Source organism: Dendropsophus ebraccatus, chromosome 3 (assembly GCF_027789765.1).
Source record: "Dendropsophus ebraccatus isolate aDenEbr1 chromosome 3, aDenEbr1.pat, whole genome shotgun sequence".
Lineage (NCBI taxonomy): Eukaryota > Metazoa > Chordata > Amphibia > Anura > Hylidae > Dendropsophus > Dendropsophus ebraccatus.
Window position 1 is genome coordinate 50,452,110 of NC_091456.1, and position 20,446 is coordinate 50,472,555.

General features: G+C 46.9%; 1 protein-coding gene across 2 annotated transcripts in view; it reads left to right on the top strand.

The window, feature by feature from the left end:
* The first annotated feature begins 8,118 nt into the window (after positions 1 to 8,118).
* Positions 8,119 to 20,446, top strand: part of LOC138787096 (cryptic protein-like) — a 46,318-nt gene continuing 33,990 nt past the window's right edge. The window contains exon 1 of one of the 2 annotated variants that reach the window (XM_069964235.1): positions 8,119 to 8,149. Coding sequence is in view for 1 of the 2 variants with exons in the window: in XM_069964234.1 (XP_069820335.1) it covers positions 15,050 to 15,090 (41 nt within the window). In the remaining variant the exon portion in view is untranslated. Of the gene's footprint in view, positions 8,150 to 14,846; positions 15,091 to 20,446 lie in introns of those variants that run through there. The other variant, XM_069964234.1, reaches the window with a different exon arrangement.

Below are 20,446 nucleotides of genomic sequence, written 5' to 3' on the forward strand. Positions count from 1 at the left end.
ATTTTTTCACTTTCTCGGCACAAATGTGCCCATCATTAAGGGGTCCATATCCTCACTGCACCCCTTGTTAGATTCCTTGAGGGGTGTAGTTTCCAGAATGGGGTCACTTGTGGGGGGTTTCTAGTGTTTTGGCAGCACGAGGGCTCTGTAAATGCAACATGGCGTTCATCATCCATTCTGGCCAAATCCAGCCAAATTTCATTTTCACACCACATTGTTCCACATTTGTGCCCGTCACCAGTGGGGTCCATATGCTCACTACACCCCTTGTTACATTCCCTGAGGGGTGTAGTTTGCATAATGGGGCCACTTGTGGGGGGTTTTACTGCCTTGGTAGCACAGGGAGTTTTTAAATGCAACATGGCCCCTCGAAATCCATTCCATCCAAATACAGCCCCAAAAAGCTAAATGGCGCTCCTTCCCATTGGAGGCTTGTCTTGCGGCTGCTTAGCGCCTTAAGTCCACATGTGGGGTATTTCCGTATTCGGGGGAAATTGCTCTACATGTTTTGTTTTGTTTCTTCTCTTTTAACCCCTTGTGCAAATGAGAAATATCAAAACTAGATCAATGATGTTGTGTAAAAATTAAAATTTTTACACTTAATCATTGGCCTAGCCGTGAATTTTTCATTTTCACAAGGGTTTAAAAGAGAGAAAAAAACACAAAACGTGTAGAGCAGTTTGTTCCGAGTACGGAAACACCCCACCTGTGCACATAAGGCGCCATGCGGCCGCAAAACGGCCTCCGAAGGGAAGGAGCGCCATTTGGCTTTTGGAGGCTGGATTTGGCTGGAATAGATTTCAAGGGCAACGTCGCATTTACAGAGCCCTCGTGCTGCCAAAACACTGGAAACCCCCCACAAGTGACCCCATTCTGGAAACTACACCCCTCAAGGAATCTAACAAGGGGGGCAGTGAGCATATGGACCCCACTGGTGACGGGCACAAATGTGGAACAATGTGACGTGAAAGTGAAAAATTTCATTTTTTCATTTTCACAGCACAAATGTGCCCGTCATTGAGGGGTCCATATCCTCACTGCACCCCTTGTTAGATCCCTTGAGGGGTGTAGTTTCCAGAATGGGGTCACTTCTGGGGGGTTTTCAATGTCTTGGCAACACAGGGCCTTTGTAAATGTGACATGGCATTCACCATCCATTCGAGCCAAATGGCTCCTTCCCTTCTGAGGCTTACCCTGCACCCACATGACGCTTTATGTCCACATGTGGGGTATTTACGGACTCAGGGGAAATTGTTCTAGACATTTTGTGTTTTTTTTTAATCTTTTAACCCCTTGTGAAAATGAAAAAATAAAGACTAGATCAATGATTTAGTGTAAAAATTTAATTTTTTTTTACACTAAATGTTGATTTTTTCATTTCCACAAGGGGTTAAAAGAGAAAATAAACACAAAACGTGTAGGGTAGTTTCCCCTGAGTATGAAAATACCCCACATGTGGGCATTATGTGCCACATGGGCACAGGGCAAGCCACCAAAGGGACAGAGCGCCATTTAGAGGCTGTAATGGAGGACGAAGGCCATGTCGGGTTCGCAGAGTGCCCGTGCTGCCAAAACATTGGAAACCCCCCACAAGTGACCCCATTATGGAAACTACACCCCTCACAGAATCTAACAAGGGGTGCAGTGAGCATATGGACCCCAGTGGTAACAGGCACAAATGTGAACAATGTGCTGTGAAAATGAAAAATTTAATTTTTTTTACACTAAAATGTTGGTGTAACTTTGAGTTTTTCATATTCACAAGGGGTTAAAAGAAAAAATGAACCCCTAATCAAGTAGCGCAATTTCCCCCGATTACAGGAGTACCCCACATGTGGACACAGAGTGCAAAGCTGGCACACTGTGGATTCAGCGTCAGTGCATCCCCATGATTGACATCCCGCTGCATATATGTAAGTTAAAGCCCGCTAGCCGGAGCATACTACCTCCTCCCTGCTCCGGCTTGCTTTGGAGCTCCCGGCGCATCCCATGCAGCCAGTGAGCTGCCCCGCCCCAGCTACTGATTGGCTGAGTGCGATGTCCAGCTGAGAACCCCCGAAGCAAACGAGAGCGGGGAGGAGGTGATGTATGCTCCAGCCGGCAGGGGGTTAACTTACATACACGCAGCGGGATGTCATTCCTGCTGCGTGTATGTATTCTCATAGGGATGCACTGACGCTGGATCCGCAGCGGATTTCGCTGCAAATCTGCAGCGTGAAATCCCCTGCGGATCCTGTGTGTGGGAAGGCAACCTTAGAGGGGTGTGTAAGTGTTATGCTTTTACACGTGTAAGTGTTAGTGTTTTATGTACTGTTTTTACATTTTATTCGTGTGTGTATTTTAGAAGGAGAGGGTGGCAGCGGAGAGGAGAGGAGAGAGGGTAAGAGGAGAGGGTAAGAGGGGAGGGTGGCAGCGGAGAGGAGAGAGGGTAAGAGGAGAGGGTAAGAGGGGGGGTGGCAGCGGAGAGGGTGGCAGGGGAGGGGAGAGGGGCGGCAGGACAGAGGAGAGAGGGTAAGAGGAGAGGGTGGCAGAGAAGAGAGGGTAAGAGGGGAGGGAGGCAGCGGAGAGGGTAAGAGGGGAGGGGCGGCAGGTCGAAGAGGAGAGAGGGTAAGAGGAGAGGGTAGCAGGGGAGAGAGGGTAAGAGGGAAGGGTGGCAGCGGAGAGGCAGGACGGAGAGGAGAGAGGGTAAGAGGAGAGGGTAAGAGGGGAGGGTGGCAGCGGAGAGGGTGGCAGGGGAGGGGAGAGGGGCGGCAGGATGGAGGGGAGAGGAGAGAGCGTGGCAGGGGAGAGAGGGCAAGAGGGGAGGGTGGCAGGTCGGAGGGGAGAGGGTGGGAGGAGAGAGCGGGTGGCAGGACGGAGGGGGGGCACTGGCAGGACAGGGGGGGGCCTGCCAAGACAGGGGGGTTGCTGCCAGGACAGGGGGTTGCTGCCAGGACAGGGGGGGGGTGCTGCCAGGACAGGGGGGGGGGGGTTGCTGCCAGGACAGGGGGGGTTTCTGCCAGGACGGGGGGGGGGGGTGCTGCCAGGACAGAAGGGGGGGGGGCTGCCAGGACAGAGGGGGGGGGGCTGCCAGGACAGAGGGGGGTTGCTGCCAGGACAGGGGGGGTGCTGCCAGGACAGAGGGGGGTTGCTGCCAGGACAGGGGGGGTGCTTCCAGGACAGGGGGGGTGCTGCCAGGACAGGGGGGGGTGCTGCCAGGACAGGGGGGTGCCAGGACAGGAGGGGTGCTGCCAGGACAGGGGGGGGGTGCTGCCAGGACAGGGGGGGTGCCAGGACAGGGGGGGGGGTGCTGCCAGGACAGGGGGGGGTGCTGCCAGGACAGGGGGGGGGTGCTGCCAGGACAGGGGGTTGCTGCCAGGACGGGGGGGGGGGTGTTAGGGTTAGGGCAGCCAGGACAGAGGGGAGGGGGGCTGCCGGGACGGAGGGGGCGGAGGGGGCTGGCAGGAGGAGGATGCCGGAGATCGCCACCGGAGGAGGGAGCAGGAAGGACGGGGGAAGGAGGAGGAAGGTGCGGTCCTGCAGTGTGTCGGGTGCCTCCTCCCCCCGTGCTGCCTCCTCCTCCGGTAACAGGGAGATGATCATCTATCTCCCTGTTACCGGAGGAGGAGGCAGCACGGAGGGAGGAGGCACCCGGCGCCCGGCACACTGCAGGACCGCACCGAGCGCCGGGACTCAGCACCCCCATCATCACCTTCTCTGCTGCAGATTCTCGGCAAGCAGAGAAGGTGATGATGGGGGTAGTAGCGTGGATCGCACGTGATTGGCCGGCTGGCGGCAGCCGGCCAATCACGGGCGATCGGGGGCCGGCACCCACGGGCAGATGATGCCCAGGGACAGCTGTGATTGGTGCTGTCTCGTACAGCACCAATCACAGCTCTGTGCCGGGGTCCGGTCCCGGAAATGCAGCAAATCGCTGTGATTGGCAGATGACAAGTCATCTGCCAATCACAGCAATCTTCGTCACGGGGGGCAGGGAAACTGACCCCTACGTGACACATGAAGATGGCTGCTGATAGAATCAGCAGCCATCTTTACCGGAGCGCCGCGCGATTTCGCGCGGCGCCCGTTTAAAGGGCCGGCGTACCGGTACGTCATGGGTCCTTAAGTGACAGTGATCCATGACGTGCCGGTACGTCATGGGTCCTTAAGAGGTTAAAGTAAATCTGCCAGCTGCAATTCAGGTTCCAAACTTTTGACACTGTGACATCGATGTTAGATCAAGGAGACACATAATACCGTTGACATAACCATCTGTGCTTCCAGAACGTAGAACATATAGCCAAATTATATATTTTTTTTATTTTCTGCCAAGTTAAGGCTGGAAGAAGTCTTCATGATGGCCTTGGTCAGATGAAGAAGAAAAAGGAAAGTGAACAACTCCATCGTCACCTGGGACAGACTCAGAGACCCCTCTGAATGTAACTGCAGTGTAATCAGTTATGTAGAGGAGGAGACTGGGGTATAGTTAAGGCCCTATTCCACGGGCCGACTGTGACTCCTTCGCTGCTTGCTGCCACCGCTATTACACGTGGCGGCAGAAAGCGGATGAGTGCGGGAGGGGCCGCAGGGAGCTGCAAGGGGGGGGCCGCCTGGTCCTCCGGGCAGCCCATAGACCATAGTGGCAGTCTGCTGCCGCCATTCCTATTCGACAGAGCGACGGCAGCAGATCGCTGCTATCACAGTCATTTTTTTTTCAACATGGTTGAAAGACAAATGACTGCAACGATCAGCCAACATGAACAATGTCGGCTGATCGTTACCTTCTACTCCACGGGACGATTATCGTCCATAACGGCCGAATATGGCCGATAATGGTTCAGTGAAATAGGGCCTTTATGTTATGAGGCACCAGGCACATTCTTTACACAAGGTGCCACTTGTCTGACTGCAGTACTCTCTCTGACCTCTGTCTGTGTGGTACTGACTCGCACCTTCACCACACCCTATGGTACACTATAAAGGATGGTGAGGAGGTGTAGACTATAAAGGATGAGGGAGTAGGAAGTTTTTGTACTATAAACAATGGGGTTGAAGGTTTTGTGGTTATTGTGTGGGGAGTGGCAGTCAGGGATTACTTTCAAAGTTTGGGGTATGAGTTAAAGGCCAACTCCAGACATTTGTAATTTAGTTCTATGAAAGAATTTTAAGTCTTTCTGTATTTTTAGCTGCTGTGTGTGTCCTGCATATCTATGTCTATGACATGCAGCAGCTGATAAGTACTGGAAGACTTGAGATTTTTAATAGAAGTAAATAATAAATCTCTGGCACTTTTTGGCACCAGTTGATTTAAAAGATTTTTTTTTTCTGCTGAAGTTGCACTTTAACCCTTAGGCGACCCTGGACGTACCCGTACGTCCAGGGCCGCCTCCCCACGTTCAGAGCGCATGTAGCCCGGGATCGCGGCTATTAGCGGGCACGGTGTGATCGCTGTGCCCGCTGATCAAGTAATCGGAGGCAGCTGTCAAAGATGATTGGCTGCAGACGATTACCGGCTGCAGATGATCGGTGGTGGTATAGTGGGGAGATCGCTCCTCCGGGACGTTGTCCCGGAGGAGCAATCTCTGTACCTGCTGCAAGATGGCGCCGTCCCTGGCTCGGCACTCGTTTGTTGTTCGGCTGCAGCAGCCGAAAGCAAACGAGTGCCGATCTCATTGATCTTTGCTGTATATCTATACAGCAAAGATCTCAATGAGAGATCTGAGTGCATATACTAGAAGTCCCCCAGGGGGGCTTCTAGTATATGTGTAAAAGTAAAAATAAAAGTGATGTTATAAGTAAAAAGCCCCCTCCCCTAATAAAAGTCATAATCACCCCCCTTTTCCCATGTTATAAATGAAAATAAACAAATAAATAAATAAACATGTTTGCTATCGCTGCGTCCGTAATCGCCCGAACTATTAATTAATCACATTCCTGATCTCGCACAGTAAATGGCGTAAGCACAAAAAAATCCCAAAGTGCAAAATTGCGCATTTGTGGTCGCATCAAATCCAGAAAAATTGTAATAAAAAGCGATCAAAAAGTCTTATATGCGCAATCAAGGTACTGATAGAAAGAACAAATCATGGCGCAAAAAATGACACCTCACACAGCCCCATAGACCAAAGGATAAAAGCGCTATAAGCCTGGGAATAGAGCGATTTTATGTGACATATATTTGTTAACAATGGTTTGAATTTTTTACAGGCCATCAGATACAATAAAAGTTATACATGTTATATATCATTTTAATTGTAACGACTTGAGGAATATGAATAACAAGTCAGTTTTACCCCAGGGCGAATGGCGTAAAAACACAAACCCCCCAAATAAAAGAAATGCGTTTTGTTTTTTTCAATTTCACCACACTTTGAATTTTTTTCTGGTTTCACAGTGTTCTTTATGCAAAAATTCTGCATGTCATTGCAAAGAACAATTAGTGGCGCAAAAAATAAGGGTTCATGTGGGTTTCTAGGTGAAAAAATGCAAGTGCTATGGCCTTTTAAACACAAGGAGGAAAAAACAAAAATGCAAAAATTTAAATTGGCCGGGTCCTCTAAGGGTTAACCTAGTTGTCTGGGGTCTAATATAAAAATTTTGGGGTCTGCGGTATGAATTTATTAGGGGGTCTGGAATATGAATTTATTTAGGGCTCTGCAGATTAATTTAATCAGGGGTCTGTGAAATGAATGTATTCAGGGGTCTTTGGAATAAATTTATTTGGGGTCTGCAGATTAAATAAGGGATCAGGGATATGAATTTATTTAGGGATCTGCAGTGTGAATTTATTCAGGGGTCTGGGGTCTGTATTTATTCTGGGGTCTAGGATATGAATTTTACTGAGATAATGGAGACACTGTCCGCTCTTTTGCTATGTCTATTATGGTAAATATCTGTGTTGTCCATGACAGAACAGTTCTGAAACATCTTTAGTTGGAACTTTGTGTTGTGCTCTGTTATTCCTCCAGGTAATGTAAGACAGGAGGCCTGGTCTACATGGAGATTGTTAGTGACACAAGAATACAGCACTACCTGTGTACACCAGGTATATCAGACTGCCACTTTCAGCTGAGTGAGGGTCACCTGGTTAAATACTCAAGTCTCTAATTTTTTTCAATGTGGCTCATCATTAAAATATACTCAACTCGCGTGATGAGCACTTAAGTAATTTGGAGCTCGCTCATCTCTAATCTCTGACAAATGGTAGGATAACTCAACAAGCCAAACTTGCCCCGCTTTGTACTAAAAAGGGACAATTCTAAAACAACTATCTACAGATGGGCCCTCTTATTGGTTTTTTTAAGCAATTTACTCACGTAGTCATAGAGTATTTTATGTTTCTTGGTACTACTCTGTTATGTGTATTCATTCTGTAGAACTGTGATTATTTTAGTAGAATGCTGAATTGTATTTCCCATCAGGGTTAAATCTAAAAATTAACCTTTGGAGTTGTTAAAGACCTGTGAATGGAAAGCTACAGCACTTTTCATGCACCGATGAATAGCCACAAGCTCCTATGTAACAACTAAATTTCAAGTCACCATCTAGTTAATTGTCAGGCCATATGTTTGTCCTGTTACATCTGTTATTACTACTGAACTTTAATTCAAATACACGACCATGTGTACAACTAAACCCTTTTTTTCTTGCTCCATTTAAACTCCATTTCATTTTCTGTACTATGCCATTAAGCTTAATGTGGAACATGAGGTTAGAAATATCATCCTGCATGCCCCTTGGCAACTTGTATTAATACCTTCAGCCAGCAACATTTAGCCATCAAATGTTCTCTTACACTGCTGCACGCAGTAATCTCTACAGCTGATCTCCAAAATACAATTTAGAAGCAATTCCAAAAAAAAGACGCATTGATTTTCTAACAGGGATCACATCCATTAACTTTGCTTTACTAGGGATGCTGTTCTATTTCATGAAACAAATTAGAAGGGGGGGGGGATTTTTAACGTTTTGTATCGATAAGACAAATGTAAACATTTCAATAGGAGACGAAACGGCACAAGGTTTCCGAATTCGGCCTTTTGGGTTGTATGAGATTAATAATTGATGAGAATGGGAGACAAAGTGAGACATGAAACAGAATAGATCCTCGGCATTCAGCAAAATCTTTTTCAACGTAAGCCAATGAAGCAGAACACTAATTGAATAAAAGGTTAGTCGTCAAAATGGATTAAAGTGGAAATAATGCAATGTTTCTTTAACACAGGGTTATAATTTAGGGCAAGAAACCCGCTACACGTAAGAAAATATAATAAGCTTTTCATAAATTGCGGAGCGGAGGCCATATATGTCAAGAATGATATGCAAATATAGAATCCTAAGAATGCAGACATGGTACTTAGCTCTCTATACACCTGACATCCAATGCCATTCACTTAGTGCATTCCGCTATAGCAGATTCATTTGAAATATCATAAGCCAAACATTTAAATTGTTCTCTCTAGTATAAGCCTAAAACATGACCACGTCTGCATTACCAAGATAGGAAAAATTATACAACCAGTGAATAAAACAATAAAGACAGCTGACAGCCTCAAAAGAAATTGACTGCTCAACTTGCATCATAAATGTTATCATGTGCCTTACATATGGACAATGCAGTATGTATACATAATTTATTATTCAGACTAATTAGTTTAATACCTTTATAAAAAAAAAAATCATATATATATATATATATATATATATATATATATAATTATTTATTTGTTTTAAAACTAGAATGTATGCAAATGCACAGTAACTGAGAAAAGTATTGATTCAAGCATTCCTTACAGTCTTTTCAATAAAAGATAGTACTTCTTCCACCATCAGATGACAGGAACCAATGGTTGTGTTTGCAGGATAGTTCAAATAGAAATTAAAGGGGTTGGTCACTTTATACTAAAATAGGTCAGTACAAAATATTAGTAAGTGTGCTCAATGTATATGCTGACAGCAGCTCCCTGTGTACCTCATAGAGCTAAAATCAGACTCCCCTTCACCAGGCTGGGCTGCCCTGCTCTGTTTTGTTTTTGTCCATAAAATGGCTGAAATGGAGGAGCATGTGACCATGCCCCCCCCCCCAAGTGTCCTCCATAGACATATACAGGCTCAGTGGTGGACACTGGGGGACGGGGCATGGTCACATGCTTCTAATGTCAGCCATCTTATGGATCAAAACACCACAGAGCAGGGCAGCACAGCCTAGAGGAGGGGAGTCTGATATTAGCTCTATGGGGTACACAGGGAGCTGCTGTTAGTACATACAGTGAGTACAGTTACCAATACTGTACACTGACCTATTTTACTATAAAGTGGCCAACCCCTTTAAACAACAACATACAGGGATGTAACATAAGAGAGCAGTAAGACAATAAAAGGAAACCCAAACTATGTCAAGGGGGAAAATAGGGCACTAAGACCCAGAGAAATTCAACCACAACAAAAATTCTGAAATTCACCAAGCAAAGGCAAATCATTCCCGAATACCAAGTCAAGATTACATACACATGGAACATGAAACAGACAGACAATCAAAACCATTAGAAAGAGCATGACTAGAAAGCATTATACAGTAATCCACACTGAATGTCAATCAGAAAGGAAGATAAATAGACAGAAGAAAAAGGAAACTCCACCCAAAATCAAAGAATACAAGGCATAGATCCACCACTCTGGCATCAACAGAGACGGCTGCCCTGCAACTGACTCCACATTAAAACACAGGAAGGATAAACGTCTGTATCATGGCACTCAGACAGGTTTCTGTTGATCAGTATCTGTTAACTTATTAACTGTTTAAAACTGATAGTTAAAATTGTTTCTTAAAGGAGAAGTCTGGCAAAAATTTTTATTAAAGTATTGTACTGCCCCCCAAAAGTTATACAAATCACCAATATACACTTATTATGGGAAATGCTTATAAAGTGCTTTTTTCCCTGGACTTACTACTGCATCAAGGCTTCACTTCCTGGATAAAATGGTGATGTCACAACCCGACTCCCAGAGTTGTGCGGGCTGTGGCTGCTGGAGAGGATGATGGTACGGGGATGCTCAGTGTCCCTCCAGTGCCCTGTGTCCCTCAGTGTCCCCCTGCCATTATCCTCTCCAGCAGCCACAGCCCGCACAGCTCTGGGAGTCGGGTCGTGACATCACCATTTTATCCAGGAGGTGACATCACCATTTTATCCAGGAAGTGAAGCCTTGATCCAGTAGTAATTGCAGGGAAAAAGCACTGTATAAGCATTTTCTGTAATAAGTGTATATTGGTGATCTGTATAACTTTAAGGGGGCAATACAATACTTTAATAAAAATTTTCACTGGACTTCTCTTTTAAAGATTTACTTAAGTCTTTATGTTTTCACTTTTTCAATATCAGGGATTTCTAAAACTTGTTTTACATGGAAAATCCAACATGTAGAAAATAGATGAGGGCACTCACCATTCAACGTTATCTTCTTTATTTCTTTATGTGCATTGTTAGGGAGCGGCAAGAACAGACAGGACAGAGACAGTGGGCCCTGAATCTGAACCCCCCACTGACCCTGCCTAATTGCCTCGGTCGACCCTAAACGGTCGCGGACAACCACGAAGGCGTTCCCTACGCTACGTAAGTGGGACACAGAACAGTACGGACATACAAAACACAATAAAGAATAGCGAAACAAGCCGGGTCAAACCAAACAGGCAACGCAGTACAAAGTCGGGCAACACAAGGGAAAGTCGGAGGTCAGGCGAAGGTCAGAACACGATAAGTCAGGTGGAAGGAGTTAGGACGGGAAATGCAGGAAAAGGACAAGGGGGAGCTGGGATCAGATAAACTAATAGCCAGCGACTTGAAGCTGGCACTGACAACACTTTATACTGGATCAGGAGCCCGGACCAAAGGCTGATTGGTCCGGCCTCCTGAATCCAGACACACAGCAGCTGGTGCACTGCAGGCTGAGTGGCAGAGAGATCCGTCACTCAGCCTGAGTACAACAGCACTCAGCTGCTCGGCCGGGCGACGCTCACTGACGCGAGACCCGCGGCTCCCCTGGTTACTAGGGACGCCGTTTGGTCTCCATGACGTCACCCGGCCCTGCCGAGGAGGACGGCGCTGCGCTCCAGCCGGGCCAGACGACGCTGGAGTGCGGTCAGGTAAGTTACTGACATGCATATTCAAAACTTTCGGACACACTGGGCAACAATATAGATGCCAAGCACTTGAGGACGCCTGCACATAAAGAAATAAAGAAGATCACGTTGAATGGTGAGTGCCCTGATTAGTGATGAGCGAGTACTAAAATGCTTGGGTGCTTGTTATTAGAGACGAGTATTTCCCGATACTCGAGTGCTCGTTTTGAGTAACAAACCCCATTGAAGTCAATGGTAGACTCGAGTATTTTTGCAGGAGACTCAAGTTCGGTAGAGGGAAGGTCATGTGAAAACCTGTCAACCTAAGAAATTGATGGAAACACAACGGAAATGCACAGGAAACAGCAGGGGCAGCATGTATGCATGCCTCTGAGGCTGCCTAATGGCAACATTATGCCTAATTCTGTGCAACAGCCTGGTTAAAACAGAGGGACAGCAATGCATTCTGGAACCTGTAGTACTGAGTATATCTGCTCAACCAGGAAATACAGAAACAGAACAAAAAACCACAAAACAAATGGATTTTTGGTAGTTTCAAAACTAGGATAGATTGGTAATAAATAATGCTATATGCTTCTGCAGAAGTTTTATTTTTTCTTGCCCCAATTCGGAGTTCCCCTTTAAGAAAAAAAAAAGAAAATATTAAGTTAAGAAAAAAGTACAATATATCTATACATGGTGTCTTAGTAAGGAGTGGTGTGGTACATCATAGTGCAAATGTTTGGGGGGGAAAGCACACATCCTTCTAAACTATCAAAGTGGTAAAAGTGAACTCAAACTGTGCAATCAAACAACAACAACCAATGAAAAGTGAGATAAGTGCAGAACTTTAAACTTTTACAATGTGAACTATGAACTGAAAACAGTCACCCAACAATAGTGACATCCCATTCCCTAGTTGACTAATGTGACAATTCTAAGTGCAAACTGGTTTAAGTGCTAACAACAGCATGAGCACAGCTAGATAGATTTCTCTCTCATACTGTGCAAACTTACAATATGTATATATCCCAACAATTTAAACTGAAGGGTAACCATCATTTCCAAATTTCTGACATGTCACCAAACTTGTTAGGGTCCAAGTGCTGACCCTAACCCTACTTGCTTAAAGGAAGGGGCAGAGGGCCCTCAGCAGAGTGTGACATCTGTTCCTTCCTGATCATCACTTCCCAGATAGACAAACAGAAACAAAAAGGTGACGACCTGACCACCTCTGCCCTATTTTGGCAACTGTTGGGGGTAAGGAAGCTGACATGTCAATATGAAAGTTATAGTCACGTCAATCGTTCTATGAAGTGATAGTTACCCTTCCCTTTAAGGAACAAACAGCGTTAACAAACTATTAACTGTGGTGGTGTGTATCCTAAACGTCATTTTTGTCAACTGCATTTCCTCACTCTCCTCACTTTGAGTTACATCCATGACAACAACCTCACTGTCTGACAACCGGGTCTCATCATCATCATCAGACACCTCTTCCAACCCCGCTTGCAAGTCCCCACTCTCATCACCCACTGACTGCGTGAGCTGCATAGTTTGGACATCAGGACAGATCGACTGCTCCGGTTGCTGTGACTTAGGGAAGGGTCCAGAAAAGAGTTCCTGGGAGCATGGTGGTGGATCTGAATCCCTTCTTTCCCTGGAGGGGCCAGGCTGTGGGGAAGGAGGCTGAGCTGGACCACCAGCCCCAAAATAAAAAAGCAGTACACTGAGCACTTCTTAGGGTCTGTATGCAACAACTAATGTCCCCTTTCTGCCAGCAGCTGGTCACCACAGTGTGCTGCTAAAATCGTAGTAGCTGCACTGCAAGTCCCAGCCAGCAGTCTGTAGTAATACAATTTGAGGCTATGTTCACACTACGTATATGTCCGGCCGTAGTTCGTATGTGGCCAGACATGTGCGGCTGAAACTACGGCCGTGTGAGCCAAAATCAAGTTCAATTTGGCTGAAAAAAGTACTTTGTACAGGACCGCATGGAAATCCACAGCCGTGAGTTGGAACATTTCCGTCCTCAAACAATGGTCTTGTTCTTTTTTCACGGACATATACGTAGTGTGAACATAGCCTAAAAACGATTTGAAGCCCTTACAATGGCTGTTTGGTTGTTTTGCTAGTATCCCTGCCTACAGGAACGCTATTTCCCTCCCTAACGCTCTCCCTGATCAGCAGCTCTGTCCCTAATCTCTTCCAGTATACGTCTGAAGCAAGCACTGCCGGCTGCGATTTTTATATGGCAGGGTCATCTGATCTGGCCAACCAATCGCTGCTATCGACATGTATGGGTCCCATGTGATTGCAGGATGTACCAAAGAGTCTCCTGCATGTTTATTGGCTGAGAAATAGCGCCCAAACTTACAGGAAATGGATGATGAGATTTTCTCTAGTATCGCGAGATGCTCGTCCGAGTAACGAGTACCATCGAGTACCCTAATACTCGATCAAGTACCAAGCTCGGACGAGTACGCTCGCTCATCACTAGCCCTGATCTATTTTCTACATGGTGGATTCTGCACAGCACTTAAATCGTAGTGAAAACAAACCAGTGATCTATTTAAAATTATTAGTCTATACTCATTAGTGTTACCCACACGAGCAAGCCATATAAAAGCAGTGCCGGTATCTATTTATCTAACCAAGTGTGATTTGTTTTACATGTAAAGATACTGCTAAAGAATTATTTAATAAAAATAGTTTAGGGTCATGTTCACACATGGCAAGAACAGCGTCCGTTTTGTGACACGTCAAACAACGATTGCTGTCTCACATGTTCACCCGACCAATACTGCATTATCGACCAGATGAACATCATTTTAGTTCACTTGGAATGTGGATGCACATTTGAGTGTGCCAGCACTCCAATTAGCTATAGACCACAATGTAAAGTATGGCCGGGAGCCGTACTTTACACTGTGAGCACAGGATATTTTGTACAGCGGCTGCCCAAAATAGACCCATCAATTATTTTGTGCGGCTGCAGAGAACACTGGCCGTAGTGTATACACTACGGCCATTGTTCCAAGCACACTATTGCGATTCCACACTGTCAATAAACAGCTTTCGTTTTTGCAATCTGCAACAACGGCCTTAAGCCCAACACAGTAATTGGCCCCTTATGTGCCTCCAAGTTGCAAATATCTCCCCTTTTGCCTTTGCCTATACTTCAATAAGATCCCTTCTGATCCCCCAATTAGTATAATGCCCACTTTTGTGGCCCCAAGTAGTTATACAGCCCCCTTCTGTGCCTCAAATAATTCCTTCCACTCTGTAGAGCAGAGAGGTTTTCCATAGGGATTTCCTACTGCTCTGGACAGTTCCTGACATGGACAGAGGTGGCAGCAGCAAGCACTGAGTCAGACTGGAAAGAATACACCACTTCCTGCAGGATATACAGTAGCTGATAAGTACTGAAAGACTTGAGATTTTTTAGTAGAAGTAAATTACAAATCTCTGGCACTTGCTGGGACTGGGTGATTTGAAAGAAAAACATTGTTTAATAACTACCCCTTTAACTCCTGTTGCATCTTTTTGGGAATGGATAAGGCAAGGAGAGACCAAAATCTTCAAACTGGGATGAAAGTTATCAAGCTGTTGCCATGGTAAAAACATTTTCTAATATTTGCTAATAGAAGCATTTGCCTAATGTTGGCAAGCTAGAGATTGGTTGTGTAATGCTACTGTTCCATTTATCTCTTCCCAGCAATCTCTAGCTGATTAGAAGTAGTCGGCTATCTGATACTCTGATGATCCTGTCCCTGGATAGAATTTGATCCCTATGGTCATACTAACAGGATGCTATTTATGAAGTATGTGCCACTGGAAGCTGGGGAATTAAAATACCAAATCCACATAAAACCAGAGCGCAATGGAGAGATGTTTGAAATACTCTTGAAGAATGACTAAATAGACGGCTCATGAATGTTTCAGTAATCTACAATGCTAAGCAGGGCTATTTTCTCTCAAACTGTCTCTTTCAAGTAAGTCGGCATTCGTCCCTGTTTCTGTAGTTTTATTTGGGAACTGCATATGTATGTGCATATTTTACACATGAAATACCTATTATGTATGCCTCCCTTCAAATGGATTTCATCAGCACAGAAACAAAGCGTGTCTGTTGCAAGGCCAGAGATGTGCTGCGCTTGCAGAATGTGTACAGACAAAAGTTGGACGCCTCCTAGGAGTTGTAATTTCTGATGCCAGAGAGTGTTAACCCCTCGTGTGCCTATGATCCTGGCTGCCAGCGCTGTTGTTGTTATGATCAATATTTATGTAGGAAATCTTAAAGGGAACCTGTCAGCTGTAATTCACATTCCAGGCTGCTGACACTATAGATAGCTGTTAGGACAAGAAGACACATGTTACCTTTCATATATCCAGCTGTGCTTTCAGATGTAGAAAAATTATATTACTCTCTGGTACAAGGAGTCAAAGAGGCTTTTCCAAGCCCCTGAATAGCTGCAAGCCTGAATACCTCCTCTCTACTCCTTCGCTGCTTGATTGACATCTGGAAGCTGAGTCCCAGGCAGTTTCAGGTATGGGAGGGGATAGTAAGAAGGTGTTACAGCTTGCAGCACTTCAGGAGCTTGGGAAAGCCTCTTTGACCTTCAGACTCTTTGAAGCCCAGACTGATCTATAAAAGATACCATATGTCTCCTGGCCCAAACAGCTATTTAATGGTGGCATTACATATATTTGGAGGTCTGGCATCCTACTTTTGATGGTAACCGAGGCCACAACTGATGACAAAATTCCATCAGTAGTGATAAGCGAACATGCTCGTCCGAGCTTGGTACTCGTTCGAGTATTATGGTACTCCATGGTACTCGTTACTCGGACGAGCATCTCGCGATACTCAAGAAAATCTCATCATCCGTTTCTTGTAAGTTTGGGCGCTATTTCTCAGCCAATAAACATGCAGGAGACTCTTTGGTACATCCTGCGATCACGTAGGACCCATACATGTCGATAGCAGCAATTGGTTGGCCAGATCAGATGACCCTGTCATATAAAAATCTCGGCCGGTAGTGCTCGCTTCAGACGTATGCTGGAAGAGATTAGGGACAGAGCTGCCGCTGTTCAGGGAGAGCTTTAGGGAGGGAATTAGCGTTCCAGTAGGCAGGGAATACTAGCGAAACAACCAAACAGCCCTTGTAAGGGCTTCAAATCGTTTTTTAATTGTATTACTACAGACTGCTGGCTGGGACTTGCAGTGCAGCTACTACGATTTTAGCAGCACACTGTGGTGATCGGCTGCTGGCAGGAAGGGGACATTAGGTGTTGCATACAGACCCCTAAGAAGTGCTCAGTACTATTTTATTGGGCCCTCTACTATATTTTCTGATTTCTGTATTTCTTACACAAGGCATATCTAAGTTCACTACTGCTCGCAGAGTGTAAAGGGGGTGTCACAGAGTGTATATAGGTGCAGCCACCAACAGATTGTATCTCCCAGCCCCCCAAAAACTATTGGGACCACTAGTGTATTTCCAGATTTCTGTATTTCTTACTCAAGCCATATTTAAGTTTACTACTGCTTACAGAATGTAAAGGGGGTGTCACAGAGTGTATTGGTGCAGCCACCACTAAACTGTATCTCACAGGCCCCCCAAAACTATTGGGACTACTAGTATATTTCCAGATTTCTGTATTTCTTACTCAAGCCATATTTAAGTTCACTACTGCTTGCAGAGTGTAAAGAGAGTGTCACAGAGTGAGTATACTGTAGGTGCAGCCACCAACAGATTGTATCCCACAGCCCCCTAAAAACTAGTGGGACCACTAGTATATTTATTTATTTCTGTATTTCTGACTCAAGGCATATCTAAGCTCCATACTGTGCAGGGTCCATAAAATGGTGAACCCCAGGGGTAAGGGTCGAGGATGAGGACGTAGGGTTCCAAGCGATGCAGTTGGCAGAAGCCGTGGTTCAGGGCACGGTGACACAGCAGCACCCATTGAGGAGGGAGCAGTGGCACACGGAAGACATTCACTCCTTAGCTTCTTCGCGCAACTTTCGGGGTCTCGTGGTAGACCGATATTGAAACCGCTGCAGTGTGAACAGGTGATGACGTGGATAGCGGATAATGTGTCCAGTAACTTATCCACCACCCAGTCTTTCACGCAGTCCACCCACGCTACCCAAGGGAGTGGAACCCTTGCTCCAGCAGCTCAGCCTCCTTCCCCACAGCCTGGCCCCTCTAGGGAAAGAAGGGATTCAGATCCACCACCACCATCATGCTCCCATGAACTCTTTTCTGGACCCTTCTCTGAGTCTGAGCAAACGGAGCAGTCTATCTGTCCCGATGCCCAAACTATACAGCTCACGCAGTCAGTGGGTGATGAGAGTAGGGACTTGCAAGCGGGGTTGGAAGAGATGTCTGATGATGATGATGAGACCCGGTTGTCAGACAGTGAGGTTGTTGTCATGAATGTAACTCAAAGTGGGGAGCAGAGTGAGGAATTGGAGGAAGAGCTGGTGGATGTGCACGAGGTTACTAACCCGAGCTGGGTGGATAAGCCTAGTGAAGACAGTGCTTCTGAGGGAGAGGCAAGTTCACCCGCAGGACCGGTTGGAAGAGGAAGAGGGGTGAGCAGAGGGAGAAGCAAGGGCAGAGCAAGTAGATCAGCAACTGTTCTAGGAGTCAAACTCTCGTGGCCAGGCCTAGATGTTCCCAATTCAAATCAAATCCCAAATCAGCAGGGGAGCCACCACTGCCAGCCTAACCACTACCAGCATGCACAGGCATATGAGTGATAAACACCCCACTCAGTGGAACCAAGGCCGTTCAGTGAGTGCAAGTCTCACCCCTGCTCCTTCCCCTGTGTCACGTGCTGGCTCTGTCAGTCCCCCTTCCCAGGCCCTAGGCACAAGTGCCTTCTGCCCTACATGCACCCCTTCACCTCCACTATGCTTCACACCATCCAGCAAGGTGTCCAAGCGCAGCATTCAACTGTCCCTGCAGCAGACCTTTGAACGGAAGCGCAAATACACTGCCACTGACCCGCATTCACAAGCCCTAAATGTGCACATAGGTAAACTGCTGAGCTTGGAGATGCTGCCCTATCAGCTAGTAGAGACAGAGGCTTTTAGGAACCTAATGGCGGTGGCTGTCCCTCGCTACTCTGTCCCCAGCCGCCACAGTGTGCCGTGCCAGCCCTACACCAGCACGTGTCGGATAACATGATCCGTGCGCTGACCAACGCAATCAGTGACAAGGTTCACCTAACCACGGACACGTGGACAAGTGCTGGCGGGAAGGGACACTATATTTCCCTGAAGGCACAATGGAGCAAATTGGTGGAGGCTGGGACAAAGTCTGACCCTGGTTCCGCTCATGTGCTGCGGGGGGATTGCGGGGCCTACTTCGGTCGCGGTCTCTCATGATTTGTATACCTCTTTCTCCTCTTCTTCTTCCTCCTCCTCTCTATTACCCTCCACGAGCACGTCGCCTCCATTTTGTATCGCTAGCTGTATCAGTAGTGTGGTGGGTAAGCGCCAATAGGCGGTGTTGAAACTGCTGAGTTTAGGCGACAAGAGGCACGCGGGCCAGGAGCTGTTTCAGGGCATCACGGCGCAGACAGGAATGGTTGTGTGTGACAACGGGCGGAACCTGGTGGCGGCTCTGCAACTCGGCAACCTCACACATGTACCATGCCTGGCCCACATGTTCAACATAGTGGTGCAGTGGTTCATTAAGACCTACCCCAATTTGGCTGACTTGCTCACCAAGGTGAGGCTCATCTGTGCGCATTTCCACAAGTCAACCACGGATGCTGCCTCCCTTAGGGCAGTGCAAAGGCGCTTGCAACTGCCGGCTCACAGACTGCTGTGCGACGGTGGAATTCCACCTTCCAGATGGTAGCCAGGGTTTACCAGCAACGCAGAGCCATTGTGGAATGCCAGATGTCAACCTTGGTAAGAAGCAGTAGTCAGGTCAGTCAGCTACCTCAAATCTACAATGAGGAGTGGACGTGGATTTCTGCTATCTGTCAGGTACTGGGCCCCTTTAAGGAGTCAACACAGATGGTCAGCAGCGATGCCACCATCATCAGCCTCACCATCCCGCTGCTGTGTCTGCTTCAAACCTCCCTGCTCATCCTGAAGTCTGTCACTTTGCCTTTGTCTCAGGAGACGGGTGAAGAACATCCGCCACTAGATTGCCAGACCACCCTGACGTCAGTTTCTCCCCGCAGAGTAGAGGATGAGGAGGAGGAAGAAGAGGAGGAAGAGGAGTAGACTGCTGCCACGACTGAAGAGGGTACCCATGCTCAATCCTTAGTTGTTGAGCGTGTATGGCCTGAAGAGGGGAAATTGGTGGAGGAGGAAGAGGAAATTGAGCCTATTGAGGAGTGGGAGTTCTTGCGTGTTGGTACCCTGGCGCACATGGCTGATTTTATGTTAGGCTGTCTTTCCCGTGACCCTCGGGTAAAATTATTTTTTTTTACAAAACCGATTACTGGGTGTTCACCCTCCTGGACCCTCGGTACAAACAGAACTTTGCCACCCTTATTCCTGCCGAGGAAAGCAGTATGAGAGTGAATCAATATCAACAGGCCCTGGTGCAGAAGCTGAAAATGTACTTCCCATCTGACACCACTAGCGCCAGAGGATGTAGTTCTGCGGTCCAAAAAGCGGGGGAGAGGAGCGGTGGAGCAGGTAGCTTGTCAAGGGGCAGAGGAACACTCTCCAAGGCATTTGACAGTTTCATGGCACCCCAGCAAGACTATGTCAACCGTCCCCAGTCTAGAGTAAGGGGGAGGCCTTGGTGAGGGAGCACCTTGCTGACCATACCAATGTCCTTCCCGATCACTCTGCTACATACAACTACTGGGTTGCAAAACTGGATACGTGGCCCGAACTAGCGCTTTACGCCTTGGAGGTGCTGGGCTGCCCTGCCGCTAGCGTGTTGTCAGAGCGGGTCTTCAGTGCAGCTGATGCCATCATCACTGATAAGTGCACCCAGCTGTCAACTGACAGCGCTGACAGGCTGACGTTTATAAAAATTAACAAAGCCTGGATTTCACCTAAATTCAACTGTCCACCTGGGGGAAGCAGCTCAACATGAAGATTCTTGGTATCTCCTCTCCTCCTTCTCCTCGTCCTCCTCCTCCTCCCTCCCTCCAGGCGCAGCAGCAGTGCCAGTGGTAAGCACCAACAGGCAGTGCTCAAACTGCTGAACAGCACCTTCGACCTTTATTGGATGTTTTAGCCATTTTAAAGGCAGGATTGCCAAGGCCTTTCACCAGTAGCTTCTATCCTTCCTTTGATGTTGTATTAGCCTTTTTGAAGGCAGGATTGACCAAGCCTTTCACCAGTAGTTTCTATCCTTCCTT